The following is a 26354-nucleotide window of genomic DNA, read 5'->3' as shown; positions in this document are numbered from 1 at the left end:
TCATACACTTGTACATGTATTTTGTGGAAATATTCTGGTCAAATTTGATTTGGGTATATATCTAGTATCTTCTTTGCCTGGGAAAGGACTTTTTCATGAACGCGCCTTGAAATCTATGTGACATTGACTTGTGCATAGAGAATATTACCAGAAATGAGGGGTGGTGTCAGTTAAAGACTAAAGACAGACTAGGGACCGGAGAAAGCCAACATGGGGGATAATTGTGATGGTGAGTTTTTTAGAAGCCCAGGAGGGACAGCACCAACATCAGACCGGAAGCATGTTAACTGCCGGCGTTCATGCTGGGTCAGCAGTAGAGGAGAGACTTGGATGTTATCGTGGGAAGCAGTCAGAGAAAGTTGTTACGGGGTTATGAGCAGTCCTGGCAGTGGCCCCTTTGTTTGCCCCTAGTTAGGCGTGATCCTTTCTAAGCGAGGTCAGAGGTTCTGGAATTGCATTTGAAAAGGAGGAGGGTGAAGATGATGATACGGTCATTGGAGCATAATGCTCTGATTCTTTATCCCTCTGACTCACTGCTCTCACTTGCTCCCCTTGACAGGCAGCCTGTATCGGAACCACAGTACGAGCTTCAGTCTTTCAAATCTCACACTGCCTACCAAAGGAGCGCGAGAGAAGACCACACCCTTCCCCAGTCTGAAAGGTAACTCCAGCCCTCCTTTTGCCAAGCCAAGATTCTCTGGGAAATATTTCAGGCCTGTGGGTGCTTGTCAGGAGCCCCATGTATGAAGAATCCTTTGATCCGGCCATTGCCTCTCATATCGCTTCCCATGACTTTCACTGCACATCATGAGTTCTTCCTGGTTTTCAGATAGAAACTGTCTTTTGTAGCTAAAGAGAAGGCCCTGTTATATAGGATAATGGCAGCTGGGGGATTACTGCTGCTTCTGGGGGGGACCTTTGTCAGAGGCACGTAATTAACATAGGGCTCATCAGCTGCCACCAGTCGTCTGCCAGGTTCCTACCACATGAACTTAGGACAAACTCCGTCCTAAAGAGCTGGTCCCCCAGGGGATGGTTGTGAAGAGCCTGGCAGTGTTTATAGAGTCAAGAAGGCTCTTTGGCTTCATGTCAACTTAGGCCCTATGAGTGGGCCTGGTAGCATTGGTTGGCTTCTAGGGGCAATTAAGACCTTATTTGATTTTCATTTGTGATCTCTGGCAGTTTGAAGGGTTCTTCTTTTTTATAAATTTATTTATTTTAGTTATTTATTTTTGGCTGCGTTGGGTCTTCGTTGCCGTGTGCAGCTTTTTCTAGTTGCGGAGAGCGGGAGCTACTCTTTGTTGCGGTGGGTGGGCTTCTCACTGCGGTGGCTTCTCTTGTTGCAGAGCACGGACTCCAGGCACACGGGCGTCAGTAGTTGTGGCTCACGGGCTCTAGAGCGCAGGCTCAGTAGTTGTGGCACATGGGCTTAGTTGCTTCGCGGCATGTGGGATCTTCCCGGACCAGGGCTCGAACCCGTGTCCCCTGCATTGGCAGGCGGATTCTTAACCACTGCGCCAACAGGGAAGCCCTGAAGGGTTCTTCTGAATTTAGTCTGACTTCTGTTTGTTTACTCTGGATTTTGTGCTGAAATATTTAATCACAGAAGGAAGCACAATGAGAAGCAGCTTCATGTATTTTTTAACTGACCTCTCTTCCCAATGTTAAAAATATCAGGAATCTAAGGAACGTTCTTTGGTGGGGATAGGAACATAGGATAGATGGGCAAAAGGACATCATAGCTAGTGGTGTAGGGAGCTAACCAGCCCTGTAGAGTGAGTCCACACAAGCTCAGTAGGTTAGGGATAGAAAGCTGTTAGCGTCTCTGGCTTTCATTTGATACAGTTGAAGGGGAGAGCAATTGAAATGCTTTCATTGCATGCTGATGCTTCACTTCATTTGCTGCACTCATCACTCCCATCCAGCTCCCATCCTCACCCCCACCCCTCTTCCCATGACAGCATCTACAAGTTGGGTCTCTTTCCTCTGCATACATGCAGCCCCCCCGGACCCCTGTGCTAGATGTTTCATGAAAACCAATGGTCCCCTTTCATGCATGTGCCTGTTTAGTACCTAAAGGCTCCTTGTGTTATTACCCTGCCTCTGGCTTTGAGAGGCCATAGTCTTAAGGATGGTCTTTCCTCGAGCCTCAGTTGTTTCCTGGCCACTTGGCTTCCAGCTGTGAGGTGCCTGAGAACTAAGGTTATGTGCACTAAGCTTTGGGAGAATGCTCAGATTATCTGACTTACAGCTCCATTGAGGGGTACAAGGGTTGTGGTATCATGGTGCACCTACTAATTGTGTATTTTGTGTCCCAGTATTTGGGCTAAATACTCTAATGGAGATTGTTACTGAAGCCGGCCCCGGGAGTGGTGAAGGTGGGTCTTGCCCGTGAGCTATGCATGATCTTTTTTCCTAGCATCTACTGTGCCTGCCTGAGGGCCATCCTCCTCATGGAGCAAGCGGCATCACTCGAGTGACCTGCCTTGCCCCGTCCCCCGGGATGCCCATGCTTGCCCATGGGGCGCGCTGCTGGTGCATGTGGAGTGGCCTGAGTCTCCATCCCCACTTCCTCCACATTGCCATGGCTGGTTTCTACCTGTGTGTGACGCCCCAGTGCTGCCCTCACCCAGCCCTTCCAGGGAATGGGTGTGGAACACGGCTACCCAGGGCTGTGCTGACACCAGCTACTGGACTACAGTAGTGATGTCTCTCGTTCTACCTTCCTGGCTGTAGGAAACAGGAGGGCCTTAGTGGACCAGAAGTCATCGGTCATTAAACACAGCCCAACAGTGAAAAGAGAGCCTCCATCACCTCAGGGTCGATCCAGCAATTCTAGGTAATAAATGGCAGAGCTGTTTTAAAAGTCCTCAGATAGAGGTAGTGATCCTTGTACCAAACACTAGGGATGCTCAAAAGTGGGAGGGAGGCTCTCAGTGGGTAAATGAAACCCCTTCCCCTTCTGACTCAATCCCCACGCGGCAGTACTAGCTCCTGGTGCTGAGCAGAGCGTAACAGCAGTGGTGGGGACTCGGGCAAACCAGGCCGTCTGGAGAGGTAGGGTTTGCAGTGGACTTGGATGTTTGGAGACGTGGCTTTGTGTTTTGCCCCTGGAGGCAAACACCTAGTCTGGTGAAAGGGGGAGATGCTCTGCAAAGGAGCCGATGACCACAGAAGTGGTACTTGGACCCCCCAGTGAGAACCAGCAGTTCCTGAAGGAGGTGGTGCACAGCGTGCTGGACGGCCAGGGAGTTGGCTGGCTCAACACGAAGAAGGTGCGACGGCTGCTGGAGAGCGAGCAGCTGAGAGTCTTTGTCCTGAGCAAGCTGAACCGCACGGTGCAGTCAGAGGACGAGGCCCGGCAGGACATCATCCCAGATGTGGTCAGTGCTGGGGGTTGGGAGTTGGAATCAACTGGGAAGAGGGACATGGGCGCCAGAGGCAGTTGTCCCAACTCTCGCCCCCGGGTTATTGTTGCAGGAGATCAGTCGGAAGGTGTACAAGGGCATGTTAGACCTGCTCAAGTGCACGGTCCTCAGTCTGGAGCAGTCCTACGCCCACGCTGGTCTGGGTGGCATGGCCAGCATCTTTGCGCTTCTGGAGATCGCCCAGACCCACTACTACAGTAAAGGTAGGGGTCGGACCGGCAAGGCAGCATGCTGTCCACAGCTCTCCTACTCTTCTCTGAAGAGAATGAACTGGGCCCCTTGACGAGTTTCCCAGTGTCAAGCTGCTTCCTGTTAGGCTTTGGGATTTTATTTTCTAGTGCGTGTCTGTAGGTAGTGGGTGTTTTTCTGTCATGGAAAAGAGTGATGTCAGCTTTTCTTTCCTTGCACTTCTTCCCTTCCACATCCTCTTCTATCCTTGCTTCTCCCATCTCATTCCCACACCTTGACTCTCACTCACTGTCTCTTTTGACCTCTTCCTATATTTGATCTTTTCCTCAGAACCAGACAAGCGGAAGAGAAGTCCAACGGAGAGTGTAAATACACCAATTGGCAAGGATCCTGGCCTGGCTGGGCGGGGGGACCCAAAGGCCATGGCACAGCTGAGAGTCCCCCAGCTGGGACCTCGGGCACCAAGTGCCTCAGGAAAGAGTCCCAAGGAACTGGACACCAGAAGTCTAAAGGAGGAGAACTTTGTGGCATCTGTCGGTGTGTATCATGTTGGGTGTGGCAGAGGAGTTCTGGCTTCTTAATGTCCCTCCCTTCTTTCAATTCATCCAGATCCCCGCCTTTCTCTTACCCATGCTTTGCTCTGTAGACAGGAAGATAGATTTGTGTCCTTTTCTAATGGCATTTCTTTATACTTCTCTATCCCTTATGCTTCATTTACAGCCACCCTCACCTACATCTTAGAGGAAGAACGGAAGTTTTGCTTAGAGGGCCCAGCGAGGCTTAGTGCAGGAGTCTGAGCTGTACTCCCGTCCCTCTCTTTTACTTACATCTGGATTTCTTCACATAATGGAGAGGCCACATGAGCTCCTGGAAGCTATAAGGAAGTTTATAGATGCATCTTTGGGCTATAAAATTGTGACTGTCTGGGTCTCTAAAGCCAGTTTTCCCCCATCCAACCATTATGCTGCCCTCGAATTTGCTCCTTTGGGGCATGTCCAGCAACCCCATTTCCCTGGGTTCTGGACTTCGAGGTACAGAGTTCTGAGTCAGCTTTTCTTTAAACATGTCCTTACTGGACTTGATTAGACCTTGCTTACATTTGGTGTTTCTCCATTCCCACTAAGGCAGAGCCTTGGTGAGCTCTCTGGGTGTCACCTCTGTTTGACTCACTCCCTACCTGACCTTGAGTCATCTAGATTGTGTCTTTCTTTTTCGGGTTCTAGGTCCCTGGGCAATGTGCTTCTAGCCGATGCCTCTTTGCCACATCCATTAGCAGTTGCCTTTTGCTCCCATAAATGGTAATGAGGAACCAGTTTCCTTCTTAGGAGAGCTGTGCTTCTCTAACCAGCAAAATATTGTCCTAGAGGCAGTCAACCATGATTTTCTCCTACCTGTTGTGATGTTCTAGAAAAATGTACTGACCTACCAGTCTGGAGGTCTGGAGTTTTAGTCCTGTATCTGCCCCCAACTAGGAAAGTGACTTTGGGCAAATCATTTCCCCTTTCAGGGTCTCTATCTCCTCATCTGGAAAACAAGGAGATTGCACTAAGTAGACTCTAAAGTTCTTCCAGGAAGAGAATTGCTATGATCGATACTCTCTCTTCTTAACCCCTACTAAGATGCTCTTGACCATTTAGTGTTCTCTGTCACCTCTACCGGAAGCGTTTTTCCAGATGACTGGCTAAGATGGGTCTCTTGGTAGGGCAGGCACTGCTGCTGAGGGTAAGTTGGGTTTTTTTGGTAGCAACAAGAAGGGATGGTAACTGCCTACCTTGAGTGGCCTCTCTTCAATCCAGTGAGTCAAACAGATTTGTGCTTATGCTTCTGAAACCCTTTGGCTGCTTGAGGTAATCATCTGTCTTATCTGGAATCTTTAAAATTTGCTGTTGCCTAGCTCATTTGGCAGAGAGTGTGGTGTGGTGGAAGTTTAAACTGGTCCTGAGTTACCTGATCTTGAGCAAGTGCTCCAGCCTCTTTGGGATCAGTTTCCTCATGCCAGAATGGAGGAGCTTGATGAAAGGCTCTGCCAGCTCTAACATTCTGTGGGATTTTTACTGCCACATTGAGGTTAGGATAGGAATTTAGTTCTTGACCTGGGGGGAAGGTGTTAGATCTCTTGATTTTTTTAACCCCCCTCCCCGCAATGAAGATCTCTTTTTATCTCTTGATTTGTAATCCTGTGCCTGAGACTGAATCAGCTTGGGTGGGTGGGTTTCCATTTCGTCTGTCTGACCAGCCTCTGACTCTCTCTGTCTTTCTCTCCTGCTCACATTGCATCTGGGGTAGAATTGTGGAACAAGCACCAGGAAGTGAAAAGGCAAAAAGCTTTGGAAAAACAGAGTAAGGAACAAATGCCCCTTCCCGTTCCCAAGTCTCCCATACCTGCCAACTCCCCAGGCCCGGTTGGGGCAGGCTCCCTTTGTCAGCCCCACCCCAAATTTGCTCCTGGGGTGGGTATTTGGCATGCAAGCAGGTAGGTGGTATGTGCTCATAGGTACATGCGCGTAGGCTGCTTCTTTCCCCTCCCCTTGTAGTAATCAGGCAGTAATCAGGGCATCTGCTGTGTAAAATCCCTTAGAGCTTGGTTCTCTATTGCTTCCGAGTTGGTGGGGAGAATGTTTGCCTATTTCAGTGCCCCTCATTGGCTGATATCTCCCTCCCCCATTAGAAGGCCTGTGGGCACAGTTGGCAGAGATGGTTGCTCTCCCTCCGTGTTGAGTCTGTAGCTTCCCAACTCTCTCTGGTGGCTTGCCTAGGCACGCTTTCTTGCTTTCTGTCATTCTGTCCTTCTGCCATACCATTGTGGGCGGGCGAGAAATAATGGGGGTGGTTTTTAATGTCAAACACAGGAGCTGCAGGGTGGGGGTAGGCAGCGTCGGCTGAAGCAGCTGGTGTTTTTTAATCTCACTGGGCTCTTCCTTTTCTAGCCCCTTCAGACATATTTGTTTGGGAAGCAGAGTGACCGGGGGACCCTTAAAGGGTCTTAGGCACGAGTGAAGCTCTGATTCTGAGTACAGTGGAATGTGGTTCAGATGTTTGTTTGTGGAGCTTTTCTGCTTTAGGATGATTTGGTCAGAATTTTCTCAGGTTGAGAAGATGGCTGCAGAACCCCTTGAGACCAGGTTTAATTTTTCCTACTTGGTTCTTAAGGCATCTGGGACTTCTTCCAGTGCGGCCTGAGTGGGTGGCAGTCCCTGGAAAGGTGACTGGGACATGCTGAACTGGTCTGGGACCGGGCTGTGCTGCTGTCCCACTCCCTTCGCCAGCCTGCCCCTAGCCTCTTGTAATGAGTAACACAAGTCTTCCCCTACTCAGGGCCTGAAGTAATCAAACCCGCCTTCGACCTTGGTGAGACAGAGGAGAGAAAGTCCCAAGTCAGCGCAGACAGTGGTGTGAGCCTGACATCTGGTCCCCAGGTTTGTGACAGCCTTGTTGAGGATTGCGAGCATTAAAAATTTGCTATCTCAGAATACTTCTTTAAGATCAAAACAGAACAAAATGACAGCATTGAAACAACATGAATATCCCGTCATAGGGGAATGATGAAATAAGTGTAATATATCCATGTAATACAATATTAGTATCCGTTAATGACTGTATTTTCAAAAATGTGGTGACATGGGAAAGTGTTTACAAAGCTATATACAGTATGATTCAAATTTTATTTTTAAAACATACATAGAAAAGACTGAAAGGAAATATGCTAAAGACTTAACAGAGATTAACGTAGGTGGTAAGTTTATGGCTTATTTTTATTTCCGTATTCTTTCGTGTATTTTCTGTAGTGAGCATGTACTTCTTTAACATTCATTATTTTTCTCACTCTGTAAGTCATATATATTTTATATTCGGGAAAAATGTTCATTTTTCATGACCTATCTAGGGATGACAATAGAAGGGTGGGGATGGAGAGAAGGGAGAAGATACAGTATTTCTTAGGGAAACTGAGACTAGACTGGACACCTCCCTCATGTGTCTGAGTCCGCGTGTCTTGTTTCAGAGGACTGATCCAGATTCTGTCCTTGGTGTGAGTCCAGCCGTTATGATCCGAAGCTCAAGTCAGGACTCTGAAGTTAGCACCGTGGTAGGGGAACACCACGCTGGCATCTTGGTGGGTGGGGTGTGGGTCCCCCTTTGGAAAAGGGGGCTACTCCCTTCTTTGGGGGCTGTTCTTAGTCTCAGGTCAGGTTGGTTCTCTTGGTGGAGATGTTTACCTGTCATAGGACTTTGTTTGTGGGATCAGACCCCGAGATTTCACCCAGGGCTTCTCCTCATCTTGTAGAGAAGGTAGTTCCAGAGGCTGTCTGACACACCTTTGAAGTTGGATACTTTTTTTTAATGGTAGCAGAGAGCTCTAGCAGCTTGGCATTTCTGGGACACATCCTGGGGAATATCCCTTACCACCTTTTTTTCCTTTCCAGGTGAGTAATAGCTCTGGAGAGACCCTTGGAGCAGACAGTGACCTGAGCAGCAATGCAGGTGACGGACCAGGCGGTGAGGGCAGCACCCACTTGGCAGGCTCTAGAGGCACTTTGTCTGATAGTGAAATTGAAACCAACTCTGCCACCAGTGCCATCTTTGTAAGTTTGTTTACTAACAAAAGAAGACCATTTTTTCAGTGGGATGGGGATGGGTCAGAAAAGGATGAAAAGTTAGGAAGCAATTAGAAGGAAAAGAGGAAGGAAGGAATGGATAACCTTCATATATTTGACTTTAAAGAAAATGTTTCTTAAGTTAGCTTTTTTCAGAGTCATTTGACTCCGTGATCTGGGGCTTTTAGAGCCTTCTCCTGAATCATTGATGAGTTAGGCTTCCTGCCCAGTCAGGTAAGGGCTTCGACTCCTATGTGGCGGTAACCCCCGTGTTTAAAATAAGCAAAGTGATGCCTTTATAGCAATATCAGGGCAGTTGCAGCTCTCATTTTGTACCAGTCTACCTATTTTTATGGACTAGTCTGGTTTTTTCTGGTCACTGCTTTATTTATATAGCACCTTAAAATAGCATTTCATTTTAGTATATTCCTAACAGTTATTTGAAGCTTTCCTTCATTAATAAACATCTATTAAGTGATTTACTAAATGCCAGATTCTGTACTAAAGAAACAGGGATGATAAGACATGATTCCCATTTTCAAGAAGTTTGCAATTCAGTATATTGCTACAACTAATCTCTTCTGCCAAGTGAGGGAAACAAAGCCTTAGGAAAAAAAGATCTTGCCCTAGGTTATACAATAAGCCAGTGATCAGTTGGAATTAAATGAATTCTTTTTAGTCCTTGCCTTTAGACCCACTGCCCTTCAGTGTATACAGGCCTCTTTAGGCAGCTTTAAGGGTTCTGATACACTCACCACTTGGTTAGGCAGAGTTGAGAATGGATATTTTCTACACGAGCTCATAGGTTCTTCTCTTTGGTCTGTGGGGAGAATGGAAGATGAAATTTAAATGAAATAAATTATTTAACACTGGTGATCATTCCCACCCCCAGGGCCTTCTGTATACATGTTTCTAATAGAGCAAGTGACATCCCAAGGTGGAGGTAGGGGATAGGATTGAGAGTCAGCAGAGCCATTCAAGCTAATGGATCTTAACTCTCCCTGAGTCTAAACAGACCCTTTTAATTAAGAGTATTTTATTATTATTATTTTTTTAATACATTTATTGATTTTATCTATTTATTTTTGGCTGAGTTGGGTCTTTGTTGCTATGCGCGGGCTTTGTCTAGTTGCGGTGAGCGGGAGCTACTCTTCGTTGCAGTGTGCGGGCTTCTCATTGCGGTGGCTTCTCTTGTTGGAGAGCACAGGCTCTAGGCACGTGGGCTTCAGTAGTTGTGGCACGTGGGCTCAGTAGTTGTGGCTCATGGGCTCTAGAGCGCAGGGTCCATAGTTGTGGCGCATGGGTTTAGTTGCTCCACGGCATGTGGGATCCTCCCGGACCAGGGATTGAACCTGTGTCCCCTGCATTGGCAGGCGGATTCTCAACCACTGCGCCACCAGGGAAGCCCCAAGAGTATTTTAAATCCTTCTAGTGTGCTTCCATTCTGGAGGCTGAGATAGATGTTATGGAGTAGCAGTCTTGCAAGAAGCCATTCAGCTGTGTGCTACTTTTCCGGGCACCGTCCTGGGACAAATTCGTACTTTTCCTGTACTTCTGGGCAAGGGCTCTTTGTGCAGTTGAGTTGCTGAGAGCAGTTACCTAAATTTCTTGGCTCAAAAAGGGCTATTTTGGTAAGAAATAAATTATCTTAGGTTAATATGGTTCATTGAACAAAGTCTTGGGCTGTGAACCAGGAAGCTGGCATTTGGACACACTCATTAGGTATTGCCTAATAATAACCTTTGTTCAGTGGCTTCTTTGCTTATGCTGTTGCATGTGTTGTGAAGCAGGCATGAAAACTACCTCTTACCCAGCCAAAGATCTTTTTTGAATGAATAGAAAGTCTAATATTGCAGAAGTGGTAGATAAAGTTAGTGGTATTTCTATGTGGGAAGATATTTCTAAGAGATGGTAGAAGAGAAGACTTAACATTTATCAAATACCAACCATGTGCCAGGCACTGTTAAGTGATTTATATGTATTTTCTCATACTGAATGAGAATAGTCCTATCGGGTAGGTATTATAACCTTCCTTTTACAGGTGAGGAAAATGACTCTCAGAGAAGCTAGGCTTTGTACCTAAGATCACACAGCTAGTAAGAGGCAGGGATCTGAACGTTGGTCAGTCTAGACTTCAAACCCAGTGTTCTTTTCACTGCATCACGCTGCTACAGAGAATTTGCCTAATTTTTTTTTTTTTTTAAGAGGAAAGAGTCTTACAGAGACTAAAGGTTAAAGGTAAGTAAAAATGAAAACTTGATTGCATGTTTTGGGAGGCAGTAACAGAAAGCAGGATTATCAGATTGACTTCTGATTGAGGCAAGCAGAGTAGCAAAGGCAGGGCTACTGGAATATATGTGACTAATGATGGTGCCTAGTGTGTGAGCCTCTTAATGAGCTGCTTGGTTTACTTTGCCCCTATTCATTGTTACCTCTGGCAGCTGACCTATTGCCTCTTCTCTCTAGGGTAAAGCCCACAGCTTGAAGCCAAGTGTAAAGGAGAAGCTGGTGGGCAGCCCAGTTCGCTTTTCTGAAGATGTAAGCCAGCGAGTCTATCTCTACGAGGGACTCCTAGGTGAGAAATAGACTGCGAAGGCCACTTGCACTGGAAGGAAGCTGGACTCAGCCCGGGGAGAGGGTGGCCCTGAACAAGTAGCTGCTTGGCTTTTTTGCGGATCTCAGTGCTGATGTTAGAGGACATTTTTATATCTGAAGCAAGCGACTTACTGGGGAAAAAACAGTGGGTGAAAACTAGAAGAGACTGAAGTTTGGTATTAACCAACAGCCTCTGTCTTTCTGTCTTCTTTTACTTTCTTGCTACCATGGTCCTTCCTGCTCACAAATCGGCAGGAAGGGACAGAGGATCGATGTGGGACCAGTTAGAGGATGCTGCTATGGAGACCTTTTCTATAAGTAACCACCTTTCTTCGTGTGCTGTTCATCCCTCCTCCTCGGGAGGGATGGGGCCTCACTTGGAGGCAGCTGGGGCTGGTGGCAGGACTGTTAGATCTGGGGTGAAGAGTCTCGTGTTTCCTTTGCCCTGGAATTTGTGATGACTTCCTTTTTTCTGGAATTTACTCTGTTTTAGTTTGGCAGCCATATTCTTTATACGTTATATAAGCCCCTAAAAAAACTCTATTCCACACAGGCAAAGAGCGTTCTACTTTATGGGACCAAATGCAGTTCTGGGAAGATGCGTTCTTAGATGCTGTGATGTTGGAGAGAGAAGGGATGGGTATGGACCAGGGTCCCCAGGAGATGATAGACAGGTATGAGGCTTAGAAACCCTTGGGAAGATGCAAATTCAGCCTCTTCCCAGTTAATTCTGTGTTCTCCCACCTGGGGGCTGACTTGTCCTGGTCTCCCGCTCAGGTACCTGTCCCTAGGAGAACATGACCGGAAGCGCCTAGAGGATGATGAAGATCGTTTGCTGGCCACGCTCTTGCACAACCTCATCTCCTACATGCTGCTGATGAAGGTAACGTCTGTTTTGCTTATGCCCAGCTACTGCTGATACTGGAGGGCAAGGCTTGTTCCTGTTGCCTAAATCTTGGGGCAGTTGGGAAGCAGTCAGAGCATCCTGCTGGGGCTCTCTTCTTCACTGAAAGTCTGAGGCCTCTCTGCAGCTCACACATGATCCATTTATCTGAAGCTGCCAGGCTGTTGTGCTAAGGAATGTTGTAAAGGTGATTGATGATTACATGCCACTTGTTTATTTTGAATTTTAAATGGGCTTCCTTTGCTGAATAGTTTTAGGATGCCTGTAGAACTCCCCACAGAATACAGTGGAAAAAAAATTTTTTTTAAGTAGTAGGCTCTGAAACCTTGGAAAGAATGCTCAGAATTTACTTTTCAGCATTAGTCCTTTATCATATATACTTTGCCATAGATGTAAAAAAAGCTACTCATTGAAAAAGCAGTGGTAGGTTCTAGTTTGACTTGGTTATACTTGGTTTTTATAGCTGTGGGAGAACTGTGTTACCAAATGGAAGAGTCCCGTTCTGAAAGGGACTTGGTGGGTAGAAGAGAGTTGTTTTGAGAATGAGCTCCTGGGTTTCTCCTCCTCCTGTTCTCCCAGCCTCTCTAAATGTGAAGGGATTAGTTGATCAAATGCAGAGAATACCCTGCAGGCACTCTTGGTTTGTTTCCTTTTCTGTTTAAGGGTCTCTTGAACTCCAGGGGTGCCAGTTAACTCTGGTTGGGAAAGGGTGGTGATCTTTAACCCTAAGATGGTGTCTTGGTGACAACTGAGTGTAGAACATTGCTACTTCTAAGTCTTACTATGTGAGAATCACACTCTGAGGAGCCCCAGGGGTTTTTAGAGGTGAATGTTATGGTGTTGGTTGGGGGGTTAGGGAGGATGTGTCCCCATGAGTCCCCGTCCACTTAAACCAGAACTTCTCTAAGAGCCACTTTTCTGCAGAAGCCACCTGGAGACAGAACCAGGGTTTTTCTTCTCAGACTGTTGGCAGAACACACAGTTGAATGTTTTATCCTCAGTGATGTGGTCTTTTAGAATTCTGCTTTTCTCAGGAGGAAAGTTATTAAGATCCTGTTTTGGCTTTTCAGGTAAATAAGAATGATATCCGAAAGAAGGTGAGGCGCCTGATGGGAAAATCGCATATTGGGCTTGTGTACAGCCAGCAAATCAACGAAGTGCTTGACCAGCTGGCAAACCTGGTGAGCACACCTGGGCCATCCTTTAGGCTCCCTTCCATTGCTCTTGTCAGCCTCCCAGGCGTGGGCCTCACGGCCTAACGCAGAGGCTTCCGCATAGGTCATTTCTTGGCTCGTATATTTTCAAAATCCCTAGTTCTGAAAATAGGGCTTTGACTAGATGAGGCTTTTGCCCTTCTGTTCTGTGATAGGATTCTCTGCACTAAAACCATCCCAGTGCAGCCATTTGAACGTTTGTGTGGTCTGTGGACCCCTGTGGATCCACAAGGTGAATACTGTTTTCATGATAATACTAAAATGTTATTTGCCTTTTTTACTGGGTTGACATTTGCACTAAGGGTGCAAATGCAATGGTGGGTAAAACCACTGGTGCCTTAACACAGTGAAGATGGTGGCACCAAACAGTGCTAGTGTCCCCACCTCCACACACTCTCAGTTAAAAATAAAACAAAAAGCCAGTTTCACTTGTGAATGTCGTTGATGAAGCAGTTAAAATCATCAGTTTTATTAAATCTGATCAGTGATTATACATCTTCTTAGTATTCTATGTGACAAAATGAGAAGTATACATAAAGCATATCGCTGCAAATGAAAGTATGATTGTTTCGAGGAAAGGGAATTTGTGACGATTTGAGTTCCAAGGTGAACTGACAGCTTTGCAGCCAGTCATGGGACATCATTTTTACTTGAAAGAATGACTAACAAATTGTTATTTGGAGTTGGGTATTTGGCAGACTTTTTGTGCATGAAGCTTCCCAATATTTAAAACCTTTTCCAGTGAGATTGGTGATGAATGTGATTCTTTGATATTGTGTAATGAAATGCGTCAACATTTGGAAGAGCTGCATAACTGGGCGAACCAGTATTTTCCAGATGACTGATGTGTGATTTTACAAATTCACCTGTGGGTAAAAGATCCACTCCAAGTGTAAAGCAGACAAATGGATTTTAATGTAACAAAGTACAAAGTGTTCATTGATGTGTTTTCAGATTACACACTGCAACTAACTTTAAGAAACTTCTTGAGGTTCTGGTATAGCATCAAAGAAGAATATGCATATTTATCTGGAAAGCCTAGTAAAATACTCCTCCCTTTTCCAGATATGTATCTGTGAGGTCAGATTTTCTTTAATATACCTCAACCAAAGCAACATGTCACAACAGATTGAATGTAGAAACAGATATGAGAATACAGCTAATTTTCATTAAGCCAAACATTAAAGAGATTTGCAAAAAATGTAAAATAGTGCCACTCATCACATTTTTTTTTTTTGTTCTGGAAGATATGGTTATTTAAAAAGTATATGTTATTTATATTATCATGTAATGGATTTATTATTAATGAATTATTAATTCCTTTTAAATGAATTAATAAACATTTAAATTTTTTCAGTTTTAATTTCTAGTGTGGTAAATACCTGTAAGTAAAACTCACAAAGACATAAGTTCTTGGGGGTCATCAATAAAGTTGAAATGAATAGGAGTCTCCTGAGACCAGGAAGTTTAAGAACACATCCATGGCGGCCAGTGGCCAGCAGATGGCGCTGCTCTAAGGAAGCTGATAAGAATTGAATTGCTGAATGAGGGATTCTTGGCCCAGAGGGCTGTGTGAGAGGGATGTTTGGTTGTCCCTAAAGGATCTCTCTTTCCTCAGAACGGACGAGATCTCTCTGTCCGGTCCAGTGGCAGCCGGCACATGAAGAAGCAGACATTTGTGGTACATGCGGGGACAGACACAAATGGAGATATCTTTTTCATGGAGGTAGGTGCTGGTTCATGCTAGGGGCCCAAAGCAATATTTGAGAGTCACAAGGAACTCCTAGAACTGATGCCAGAATATTTTTCCCCACTTATTCATCTTCATGATCCATTTATCATTAAATTGTCAGGCTCTTATGCAAATAAATTAATATAATAGATTCCCTATCATTTTTTTATTTTTTAATTTTTTAAAAAATTTTAATTTATTTTTGGCTGCGTTGGGTCTTCGTTGCTGCGCGCAGGCTTTCTCTAGTTGCGGCGAGTGGGGGCTATTCTTTGTTGCGGTGCGCGGGCTTCTCATTGCGGTGGCTTCTCTTGTTGCGGAGCACGGGCTCTAGAGCGCAGGCTCAGTAGTTATGGCGCACGGGCTTAATTGCTCTGCGGCATGTGGGATCTTCCCAGACCAGGGCTCAAACCCGTGTCCCCTACATTGGCAGGCGGATTCTTAACCACTGTGCCACCAGGGAAGTCCATCCCTATCATTTCTTTTAGATTTTATTTTATTGATTGATTGATTGCTATGTTGGGTCTTCGTTTCTGTGCTAGGGCTTTCCCTAGTTGCGGCAAGCGGGGGCCACTCTTCATCGCGGTGCGCGGGCCTCTCACTATCGTGGCCTCTCTTGTTGCGGAGCACAGGCTCCAGATGCGCAGGCTCAGTAGTTGTGGCTCACGGGCCCAGTTGCTCCGCGGCATGTGGGATCTTCCCAGACCAGGGCTCGAACCCGTGTCCCCTGCATTAGCAGGCAGATTCTCAACCACTGCGCCACCAGGGAAGCCCCCTATCATTTCTTTTATATATAGATTGCATAGATGATATAGTCACATTGTCCATAAGTCAGAACAACATAGAATGGTATACGCTGGCAAGTCTTGCTCTCATTCTTATCCCCTTCCACTCAGTTTCCCATCCACCTCACCCCTTCCTCTTGGAGGTAACCACTTTTATTTATAACCAGTTTGTATCTTCCAGTGGTTTTCTATGCAAACACAATAAAATATGAACATAAGTTCTTATTTTTCTACTCTTTTACCTAAAGGTAGCACATCATATCTACTGATCTGTACCTTTTTTTTTTTTTTCATTAAACTTATCCTGGAGATCTTCTGTATCGGTACAAAAAGAGCTTTCTCATTCTTTTTACAGCTGTATAGTGTTCCACTGTGTGACTATACCATAGTTTATATAACCAGTCAGTATTTATGTACCCTTGATTTTCTTCCAAATTTTTGCTATTGCCAGTAGCGCGACTCTGGTTGATGCTCTGCCTGCTTCATTTCCTACATGTGCAGGTTTATCTAAGAATTTCCAGAAGTGGAATTGCTGGGTCAAAGGAAAAATGCATTTATAATTATGGTTGATAAGACTCTAAAGTATCTCTTAACATATAATAGTTTCCCTCCCATGTTGCCATTTATTTTGTTGAAGAAATGTGCCCTATAGAGCATCTTACATTTTAGATATTTTGCTGATTGCATCTCCTTAGTGTTGTTTAACATGTTTCTCTATCACTTGTATTTGTACAAGCTAGTAATTCAATCTAGAGATTTGGTCAGTTTCAGATTCAATATTTTGGCAAGAAGAGGTGGTGCTGTATATTTCCTGTCGCCTCATATGGTTGGCTCTGTCCTAGTGATCAATGGGTTCACATGTGGCCAACCTGACCTATCCACTGCAAAGTTCCTCATTAGTTTTCTGATTTAGCTTATGGTATTTTTTTTTTAATATTTATTTATTTATTTATTTGGCTGCTCCTGGTCTTCGTTGAGGTATGCGGGATCTTCCTTGAGGCATGCAGGATCTTAGTTGCAACATGTGGGATCTAGTTCCCTGATCAGGGATCAAACCCAGGCCCCCTGCATTGGGAGCACAGAGTCTTAACCACTGGACCACCAGGAAAGTCCCTAGCTTATGGTATTTTTTACCATGCAGGATTTTTTTACTTTTTTGTAGTTAAATTAATCAGTCATTTCTTTTGTGGCTTCTGGATTTTGAGTCATAGTTAGAAAATCCCTTTCTTAATCCAGTATTGTAAAGGAAATTGGCCATGTTTTCTTCATTTCTGTGTTTTTAATTCTCAAATGGATCTCTTTCTAAGTAATTTTAGGGACCAAGTACTGCTCCTCTATAAAGTAGTGAAATTAGCTAATATTCTGCTGCCTTTTGGCTTAGTTGAATTTGATTTTCACATTCACAGCTTTTTGAAGAGGTAGTTTGTCTAACGTAGGGTGGGATTTCTGCTCTGAGGCAGAAACATACATGATGATGTAGCTGAGAAGGGAGTCATTTTCATGTCACCTTGAAGTGTTAGAATTTGGCTAGGTGCCTATCAGAGCTGAGGGCTACTTAGGACATCTGCACCACAGTAAATTTCTCCAGAGGATTCCTTGAAGTATAGGATTCTCTCTCACCACTCTTACAGGGAGCCTCATACGAGGGCCTTGGAGCATGGGGTGGGTCCATCATCTCATAGATGCTCCCCCTTGTACTGCAAAGCGAGGGTTCCTTGCCCATTCCATCAGTGCCTGGCTACTGTGATGCTGTCAGATTTAGCTGTTCTCAGCACAGCCTACTGCTTGCATGAGTAGTTGGATAGCAATTTGCAAAGACTTTAAAAAATTATCTTTATTGCCTTTTATTTTAATTACAAAAGTAATAGAGTATATGCCGTAAAAGTTTCAAACCATATAGAAGTAAATAAAGTAAAAAGTAAAAATTTTCCTTCACTTCCTTCCCGTGCCATGTCTCAGAGGTAACCACCGTTAAAGAATTTGGCATGAATCCTTTCAGATTTAAAAAATGCATATTTGTATAAATAAAGCTTACTTATATGGAATTTTGTTTCAGTGTTTATAAAAGTGATATCAAACTACAAATATTGTTATATAATTTGGCTTTTTTCACTTAATGCATCACAGGCATATCTATAATATGTCTACATAATATAGAAATCTGTTTCTATTTTTTAAATGGATGCTTAACCATTAGGTGTTATATGGATGTGCCATAATTTATTTAACTGGTCCCTCCCACTTCTTTTTTTTAAACAACACTTCACTGATTATCCTTGCACACATAAATCTTTGCACACTTACATGAGAATTTCTATAGGATAGATTCTTAGTGTGAAATTTCTCGGTCAAGCTTATATACATTTACAGTTTTGATAGATTTTGCCAAATTGCCATCCCAAAGACTATGCCAGTTTACACCTCTACCAGCAGCATAGACAAGTATGACACATTATTACCATCGTCTCTCTAGCCTAGAAATCATATGTTCTTCTACATACCCGTCCCTCTCCTTTCCATCATGTTCTTAGAGGGTTATGGAAAGTGGAGTGGTATTCTCCATTTTCCACGTGGAGAGAACCACAGAGTTCAACTGGGGCTAGAATCCAAGTTTCTAATTCCTACTCAGCTACGTTGGCCCTTTTCTTCCTAAAGCTTTTGAGCCCCAGTAAAGTCTTAGATGGTAGATTAAAACTGGTAATCTTGTATATTCCTCATTCATTCATCTAATTTTTATGGGGCGCATATCATAGCCAGGCACTCTGCTGGGTTTGCTGGGTTTGGGGTTATATCAGTGAATAAGGGAGACATAGTTTCTGTTGCCCTAACAGGGTTGACAAGCCATTGGGGAAGTCAGATAATTAAACACCCAGTGTCATAAAATATAATGAGCATTGAGAGAAGATGTTCAGGGGGCAGGTGTTATGGGAATACATAGCAGAGGGTCTGGGAGTCGTGGGCGACCCTCAGAAGTGACCTTTGAGCTTAGACTTGAAGAAGAGTAGGACTTGATGGCTGGAGTCAGGGAGGGGAAGTGTGTTCCAGGGGTATTTGGGGTAGAATGGTGGGACTTGATGGTATAGTTAGAGGGAAAGAAAGGAGTCTTGCATCACTCCTTCATTTCTGGCCTGGGCATCTGGGGGAGACAGTGATGCCATTTACTGAAATAGGGAACTGAGAAGGAGGAGCTGCCCAGGAGGAGGTGTGGAGTTCAGATTTGGACATGATGAGTTTGAAGTGCTGCCAGTGAGACATCCAGATAGAGAGAGGTCAGGACTCAGGAAGACAGGTCTCATATGGAGAAAGATTTGAGAATCATCAACGTGGTCATAATTATTATATTTCTTACATCATAGTTGTATTGTTGTTATAGCAGCTAACTCCAGGGTACATTCTATGTGCCTGGCTTTATTCTAAGAATTTTTTTAAAAATTTATTTAATTAACTAATTTATTTATTTTTTGGCTGGCATTGGGTCTTCGTTGCTGCGTGCAGGCTCTCTCTAGTTGCGGCGAGCGGGGGCTACTCTTCGTTGCAGTGTGCGTGCTTCTCATTGCGGTGGCTTATCTTGTTTTGGAGCATGGGCTCTAGGTGCACGGGCTTCAGTACTTGCGGCACGGGGGTTCATTAGTTGTGGTTTGCGGGCTCTAGAGCACAGGCTCAGTAGTTGTGGCACACGGGCTTAGTTGCTCCACGGCATGTGGGATCTTCTCGGACCAGCGTTCGAACCAATGTCCCCTGCATTGGCAAGTGGATTCTTAACCACTGTGCCACCAGGGAAGTCCGATTCTAAGAATTTTGTGCACATTAACTTATTTAATCTTCACAGTAACTCCATGAAGTTACTACTATCCCCATCTTACACATGAGGAAATATAGACAGATTAACTTGCTTAAGGTGACACAGCTAAGTAAGGAGACAGCCTTAAATCTAAATCCAGGTAGTCTGATCTTAGGCCTGTTCTCTTGCCCATCGTGCTATAATGTCTCCACCATAATTGAAGGCATACGAACAGGTACGTCCACCTGAGGGAGAATGTTGAGCAAGAAGAGGATGTGGAGAACTTTGCCTTTTAGTTTATATCATCCTGTGGAGTATAATTTTTTTTTTTGCAATAAGCAATGTCCGTGTGTCACTTGTGTAATTAATTTTTGAAAAGATTTATGCAGAACTAGAGCCGAGCCAGGATTAGAAAATGTGTTGGTTCTATTTTTTTTCTCCTTGGTTAAGTCTGCCCTAATTCCCTGCCTTTGTGCTTGTCAATAGCAATGATTCCGAAGGTTGTAAGGTGGAGGCATAAGATACCCTCTGCGTACTTTAAGTCCAGAACACGTAAGAAGTAATGAACACTGACTGAAGTGAAGTGAGCCTCCTTCCTTGCCCACAAGTTCCTTTCAATGGCTCCTCCTCTGTCAGTAAACGTTCTTGTGGACTGTGTGTCCAGCAGTTCAGTGTTTGTGTCTCCACGTAAGGAAGACTGAGCATAAGACAGAAAACCTGACCTTGGGGATGCTCCTAGGACCAGTTGTCCCATCTTTCCCCGTGGGGAGCAGCGTGCAGTGTGGCCTGGGGTGGGAAGAGACCAGGGCCACCGACCGCCCCGTGCGCCTCTGCAGGTGTGTGACGACTGCGTGGTGCTGCGTAGTAACATCGGGACAGTGTACGAGCGCTGGTGGTACGAGAAGCTCATCAACATGACCTACTGTCCCAAGACCAAGGTGCTATGCTTGTGGCGTAGAAACGGCTCTGAGACCCAGCTCAACAAATTCTATACTAAGAAGGTACCCGTGAACTCTGTGTGCGTTGTGGGTTGGGCGTTGAGGGAAAGTGCGGAGCTCCCGCAGGGAAGTTAACATTCCAGAATCCACGCTGGAGCCCCACTTTTGCCTCTGGCTGTGGCGTGGAACACGTAAAGCTGTCTCCGAGGTCCTGGCATGGGCCCAGGCCTCCAGCAGCCATTCTAGAGCAGAGGGTGGGGAGCCGGGAGAGCTTGTATGACAGGACAGCTCTCCCCACTGTGCCGCAGTGTCGGGAGCTGTACTACTGCGTGAAGGACAGCATGGAGCGTGCTGCCGCCCGACAGCAGAGCATCAAGCCCGGTGAGCAGAGGACGGCTCCCTGGGCGCGCGCCTTCTGTTGGTTTTCGGCCGTCCTGAGCGGCGGAGGCCCGACGAGGAGGTCAGGCCGCAGGACGCCCCACCTCCCACTTAGCTGATGACCTCCTCCCTCGCCACAGGGCCGGAGCTGGGTGGTGAGTTCCCCGTGCAGGACATGAAGACTGGCGAGGGTGGCTTGCTGCAGGTCACCCTAGAAGGGATCAATCTCAAGTTCATGCACAACCAGGTAGGTGCAAGCGGCAGCACGAGGCTTCCCAGCCCCGGTGTTGCATCTGCAGTAAGGATCAGTGTCCAGGTCCCCAGTGCTTCCCCAGAGAGCGTGCGAGAGGCCTCCGGGGCTAGTGAGAGGATCGGAGCAGCTGGACCGGAGAGAACAATCAGAGGGGAGGGCGCAGTGACACTGGCAACCACCTGGAAGGTGCGGCAGGGAGCCTGTGCGGGGAGGAGGGGAGAGAGAGGGGGCCATGGTGGCCCGGCTGCCCCAGCCCATTAGACTCAGCACAGTGTGAGTGGGAGCGTCTCACTTGGCCCTTCTTCGCACAGTGTCCGCCTTCCCTTATCCCAGGGTGTGCTTTTGCTTGGTGGTTTTGCTTTGAGAGTCTATACCGGCTGATCCCCTCGCGTGTTTCTGGTGCGCGTGAAGCACGCGCGTACGCGTGTGTGTGTGTGTGGCTTGTGTCTGTCCCATCTGGAGTGTGTGTGTTTATTTGCCTTTTTTTTCCTGCCGATTCTTCTTCCTATTCTCTTCCTTCCTCTGAGCGTCCCCGCTCTGTCGCCTGCTCCACAGGCCCCACTCCCCTTCTTTTGACTGGGGAGCACTTCAGGATCCATCTTGCCCTCACTGCGACTCCACCATAGGAGCTGACTTTTTTCTCTTGGTTCTAACGCAGCGTTACTTTCTCTCTCAGTGGACATTCCTTAAGCTAATTCCTTTCTGAGGCCAGCGCACCACCCCAGGTCCGCGCCCAGCCCTGACTCTTCACACAAGTGCCTTCCCTCCCCCTCCCCTGACGTGCTGGTTCGTCTCCTTGAGGCCCTGAGCTAGACCCGAATGTGCGAAGCACCACGGCCCCTGGCCAGGCAGCAGACACTCAGGGGCGGTGAACATCTGGACTCTGGGGCTTCCTCCTACCACTTGCCATTTTAGTTCTCCTTCTTTCAGGAATCCAGCTGGGCAACTTGGTGTGATGGGAAACAGCTGCCCAGGCTTCCTGGCAGTATACTTGCAGTAGTATATTTACTATTAGTCATAGTAATATATTAAATAGTATACTTAAGACCTTAGGGTCCACCCAAAGAGGGGTTTACTTAAGTACTTTTCTAGACCATGAAGGTGCCAGCACTTCTCGGGGACCAGGCTTCTGACTGCACTTTAGGGCTGTGGCCTCCCCTGATGCCTCACCTTCTGAAGAAGAGATCTCATTAAATGACACCCAGATGCCCTCTTCCCGCTTGGTACACCCCCTTTGGACTGACCTACCGTCTAACCGTTACAAAGTATGTACAAGCTGGTCTGTAGTTTAAGGCTTTGCCCCGGAAGAGAGATCCTGAAGAGAGAGAGGAAGTCAAACCCTGACTGATGATGAGATAATGGCCTTGGGGTCTATCTTCTACCACATAACAGTCAGCTGGAGTTGAGGAAGCATCGGACCCCTGGTGGAGTTCTGCAGTGTGGGGTAACAGATGGGAAAAGCATGGTCTTTGGAGTCAGGACGTACTTGGATTCAGAGCCCCGCTTCGTTATCCACGGGCAGATAAACTTTCTGATCCACGGTGTCCGCATCTGTACAATGAGGGCGATACTGTATCCTGTGTGTGCCACGTAGATGTAAGGACAAACAAATAGTATTTGTAGAACTCCTAGTAGGTGCTCACAAGTGGTTGCTGTTAGTACCATCCATCACCACATACTCTTGGGAGAGCCTGAATCCTGTTTCAAGGAAGATGCCAACACCTCCCTCCCAAGGACAGTCTGAGGGGAGCTTTGCGCCCGTGCCAGCCCTCTGCGCCGGAGGAGGATGCATGGAAGGGTAGAGAGCTGATGGGCTGAGGGGGGGGCCCTGGGGCACAGTGTCCTACAAGCACTGCGCTGGGCAGAGGGTGTGGGCAGGCAGCCCAGGCCAGCAGAGGGGCCTTTGCGTTGGCTTTGACGGTTAAAACTAACACCTTCCTTTCTCTCCCATGCTTTCTCCTCCGGCCAGGAGCGGAAGGTACATGCCCTTTCTGCTGTCTTCGCTTCTTAGCACTTTTGAGTTGTGTGCGTGTGTATTCTTCCATCCTCCCTGTGGGAAATAGGTTTTCTGTGTGGGTGGGGCTGTAGCTGGGAGAGTGGGCTTTGCCGGGCAGTGGGGGAGCCTCTGGGCCTTACCCCCTCCCTCCCTCCCTCCCTCCCTCTCTTGCAGGTTTTCATAGAGCTGAATCACATTAAAAAGTGCAATACAGTTCGAGGCGTCTTTGTCCTGGAGGAATTTGGTAATTACACTATTTTGCTCTTAGGTCTGGACTCACATGGCAGTAACTCAAACCTCGGAGCTCCAGAGAAGGGACTAGAGACAGAGAAGACGAGCCTCTGCAGAGAGGTCAGGAGGAGCAGGAGTGACAGGGAGGAAGCGGGAGTCCTGACACGAGAGGAGGGAGGAGGAAAGGAAAGCTAGTCGGTCGGTGGCTGCCTGAGAGTGGGCTGAAGAGCAGTGGCTTAGGCGCCGGGCTTAGAGTTCAGCGCTGGTAGTGAAGAGGCTCCGCGAAGCAGCGCTGCCTTCCCTCGTTTGGCCAGCTGGTGGGGCAGAGCAGACGAGCCATTCCCTAGCTCTGCTGTGTTCGTGCCGCCTGCCTCGGTCCCTCTAGCAGCCCAGTGCTCTGTCCAGCTGCCCCGGGGCCCCGCCAGGGTCCATCGAGCCTCTGGGCTGCTGCAGGAGGGCGTGCGGCGGTGCAGGCAGGCTCACTCTAGGGGGCAGGCAAGCCTAGTGGCCTCAGAGGCAGAGGGCAGTGGTAGCTGGAAGCCGGGAGCTAGGCTCCCCCCAGCCAAGTGCTGACTATGAGTGGTGTCTGGGTTCTCACCCTGGGGCTTTGAGTTCCTGCTGTGTTTGTGCTTCATTCTTTCGTGCCCCTCATCGCTGCTATGAAAACCTTCGTTCTCCAGCAGGTAAAGTGACCTCGCCGTGCTGCCTGTCCCCAGGCCCCTGCCTTGGGCCCTGCGGTGGGTGGGCAGGCTCCCTTCGCCCAAGCCAGCTGCTCGCATCACCAACTTGTCTCTTCCCTTCTCTCCCCACCCTCTTCCTTCCCAACCTCCTCCACCCTCGCGCTGGCTCACTGGTTCCGAGTTTTCTCCCGTGTGCTCCTTTCTCTCTTCTGCCAGAGAGACGTTTGGGGGAGTCTTCCAACTCAGGAGAAGGACCTGGGCTCATTGCTCTACCTTTGATGAGTTTATTCCCTGTTAACCCTGGGGCCCCCTGAATTCTACCTCCCAGGGTCAGAAGAAGGTGTGGCCAACTCTCATCCTACCTTTTCTGGCCCCCAGGGGATGGCACGCCCCCTGCTCCCAGTCTCCAGGGGCCATGATGATGGCTGAGGCTGGGGGACCTTACTCCTTCCTCTGGCCAAGCAGAACCCCTGCATGGCTGGGGCAGGGGTGACTCTTGGGTCTTGCATTCCGGGCTGTGGACATGTGTGTATTTTGCCTGATGCTCCCTGTCACCTCCCTCCCCGGGTGCTGTACTCACCTGTCTCTTCTGCTCGGTGTGTCTGCTCCAGAGCCCTCTGACGCTCTCCCTCACACAGGCAGGCCTGGGCCTCTCCTGCCATCAGGGAAGGAAACTTCCAAGTCTGGTGGGTTTAGTATCATGCCATTTCTTCATCCAGCCTCAGGACCCTCAGTGTAGGGGCTGGGAGTACAGGGAACGTGTTTAACTTGACCAGAGCATGGGGCTGGTGACTGACAGGGGTGAGTTCTCGGGTGTCTCAGCAAGGTGTGAGGCACAGGCTAGAGGCATTGCTTTCCTCCCAGCCAAAACCTGGGAATATCAGCTGTGGTCCTCGGGCCCTGGATGGTAGCAGCGACCTGGCTGGTGAGAGACTAGCCTGCTCCTGTGCTGGGGCCCTCCAAGTCGGTAGAGTCACGGCGGCCGTGGAGCCAGGGGCCACTGCAGACCTCAGATGTCAGGCTGAGGAGGCCGGGCCAGGCCCAGAGGGGAAGGGGACCCTGGTGCCGGGCGCTGCCGCCTGGGGGAGTGTGGCGCTATTGCTCTTAGTTTTGAACTTTCTGTTTTGTCTCTTGCCCGTCCGGTTTTAGTTCCTGAAATTAAAGAAGTGGTGAGCCACAAGTACAAGACACCAATGGTGAGTGTGCCGACAGGCCAGTCTGCGAAGGGCTCCCTGGGGCGTTCCAGCAGGAGTGGGGTGGGCCTCTGAGAGCACAGGGTGAGGGGCAATTAATGGTTGAGAAGAGAATTTAGTCTAGATGCCAAAGATTCAGCTGGAGCTGAAGCAGGTCTTCAGCCTGGGAGAGGCACACATGCTGATCCCCTCCCACAGGCCAGCTCTGGGGCCTCGCTTGGGGCTCTTTAGTCTGGAGGCCTGAGCCCAGAGTTAGGGCAGGAGTTTCCCAGTTGGCAGATCTCCACGTGTGAAGATGTAGGAACCTGCGTGACGTTGATCTGGCTGGTTTTCTCTCCTCCAGGCCCACGAGATCTGCTACTCTGTGTTGTGTCTCTTCTCATATGTGGCTGCTGTCCGTAGCAGTGAGGAAGATCTCAGAACCCCACCCCGGCCCGTCTCTAGCTGATGGAGAGGGGTTAAGGCTGCCCCAGCCCAGGGGCCGTCCCTTGCCTCTCGCTGTTCCCAAGTGCACGATGCTGCTGTGACTGCGAAGTGGGTGATGTGTGTGTGTTCTCTGCCAGCCCCCTCGCTGAGGCTTAGGTGGGTCCCAGTTCTGTGTGTCTCATTGTCTTCTTAGTGTGTCTCACAGGGCTGAGCTAGTCTCTTCCAGCTTCTTCCTCTCCACCCCCCAAAGACCATCCTCCTGTCCCCTCAGGGCTCAAAAGTACGTGTGTGTCTGTTGGGCCAATGGCTTCTAAGACGAACTCGGAGTACAGGCCAGAGCGAGCCCACTATTAACGTGTCATTGAGACAGTTGTGTTGTAGTTTCTCGTCCTCGACATTATAACCTTCCAGAGCAGGACTTGGGCTCTCCGTCCTCTGTGATCCGGCACCACTAGGTGCCTGGAGCAGTCCCACTATGGGGCGTTGAGGGAAGCTTGAGGCTTGTCGCCCCCAGACAAGGGCGGGGTGGGGAAAGAAGGGGAGAGTCAAGGGGCAGCAGAGCGAGTGGCAACCTCCCTGCTGCCCTAGTTCCTCCCTGGAACTTCCAGGCAGTTCCCAAGCTGGCAGCGACTGCCCACGGGCACAGGCCTGGCTGCTGCTTCCATGGTCTCCACCACTGCAGTGGGGCTGCACTGACGGCTGCTGTTTGCTGAGCAGCAGTTTCCGCGTGGTCCGCCTGGCCTTCGGCAGGGGAGAGCAAAATGACTGGGGCTAGGAGAGTCCCAGGGACCACAGGCTGCCACGCCCAGGAACCTGGTGGTGTGGGGAGAGGCCAAGTTCAGTACCCACCTCTGTGTCTGCGGGTAGCATCGCAGCACTGGCTGCCAGTGGGAGAGAGAGCCTGGGAGTGAGTGGGCAAGAGATGACTGTAAATATTTCAGCTCCACATTATTTATAGAAAATGTACAGATGTGTGAATGTGAAATAAAGGTCCCTAACTCCCCTTGGGCTCCTGGCTGCCATGCGTTAAATGACGCCTTCT

At 47.9% G+C, this 26354-nt stretch overlaps 1 protein-coding gene across 50 annotated transcripts in view; it reads left to right on the top strand.

The window, feature by feature from the left end:
- MADD (MAP kinase activating death domain) overlaps window positions 1-26315 on the top strand; it is a 40489-nt gene extending 14174 nt beyond the window's left edge. For 2 of the 50 annotated variants that reach the window (XM_082340110.1, XM_082340127.1), the window contains exons 15-36: window positions 560-661; window positions 2319-2378; window positions 2737-2839; window positions 3197-3383; window positions 3481-3631; window positions 3948-4154; window positions 5904-5957; window positions 6933-7033; window positions 7618-7689; window positions 8039-8197; window positions 10676-10784; window positions 11060-11122; window positions 11358-11478; window positions 11582-11687; window positions 12779-12889; window positions 14541-14648; window positions 20054-20218; window positions 20464-20536; window positions 20674-20780; window positions 22957-23026; window positions 24843-24889; window positions 25230-26315. In XM_082340110.1, coding sequence (XP_082196236.1) covers window positions 560-661; window positions 2319-2378; window positions 2737-2839; window positions 3197-3383; window positions 3481-3631; window positions 3948-4154; window positions 5904-5957; window positions 6933-7033; window positions 7618-7689; window positions 8039-8197; window positions 10676-10784; window positions 11060-11122; window positions 11358-11478; window positions 11582-11687; window positions 12779-12889; window positions 14541-14648; window positions 20054-20218; window positions 20464-20536; window positions 20674-20780; window positions 22957-23026; window positions 24843-24889; window positions 25230-25334 — 2381 coding nt within the window. In that variant the 3' untranslated portion in view covers window positions 25335-26315. Of the gene's footprint in view, window positions 1-559; window positions 662-2318; window positions 2379-2736; window positions 2840-3196; window positions 3384-3480; window positions 3632-3947; window positions 4155-5903; window positions 5958-6932; window positions 7034-7617; window positions 7702-8038; window positions 8198-10675; window positions 10785-11059; window positions 11123-11357; window positions 11479-11581; window positions 11688-12778; window positions 12890-14540; window positions 14649-20053; window positions 20219-20463; window positions 20537-20673; window positions 20781-22956; window positions 23027-24842; window positions 24890-25229 lie in introns of all 50 variants that reach the window. The other 48 variants (XM_082340108.1, XM_082340105.1, XM_082340120.1 and 45 more) reach the window with 28 other exon arrangements.
- Window positions 26316-26354: the final 39 nt, after the last annotated feature.

Source organism: Balaenoptera borealis, assembly GCF_965194805.1.
Source record: "Balaenoptera borealis genome assembly, chromosome: 11".
Classification (NCBI taxonomy): domain Eukaryota; kingdom Metazoa; phylum Chordata; class Mammalia; order Artiodactyla; family Balaenopteridae; genus Balaenoptera; species Balaenoptera borealis.
The sequence above is the reverse complement of the archived record's forward strand: the minus strand, read 5'-3'. Positions and strand labels throughout refer to the sequence as shown.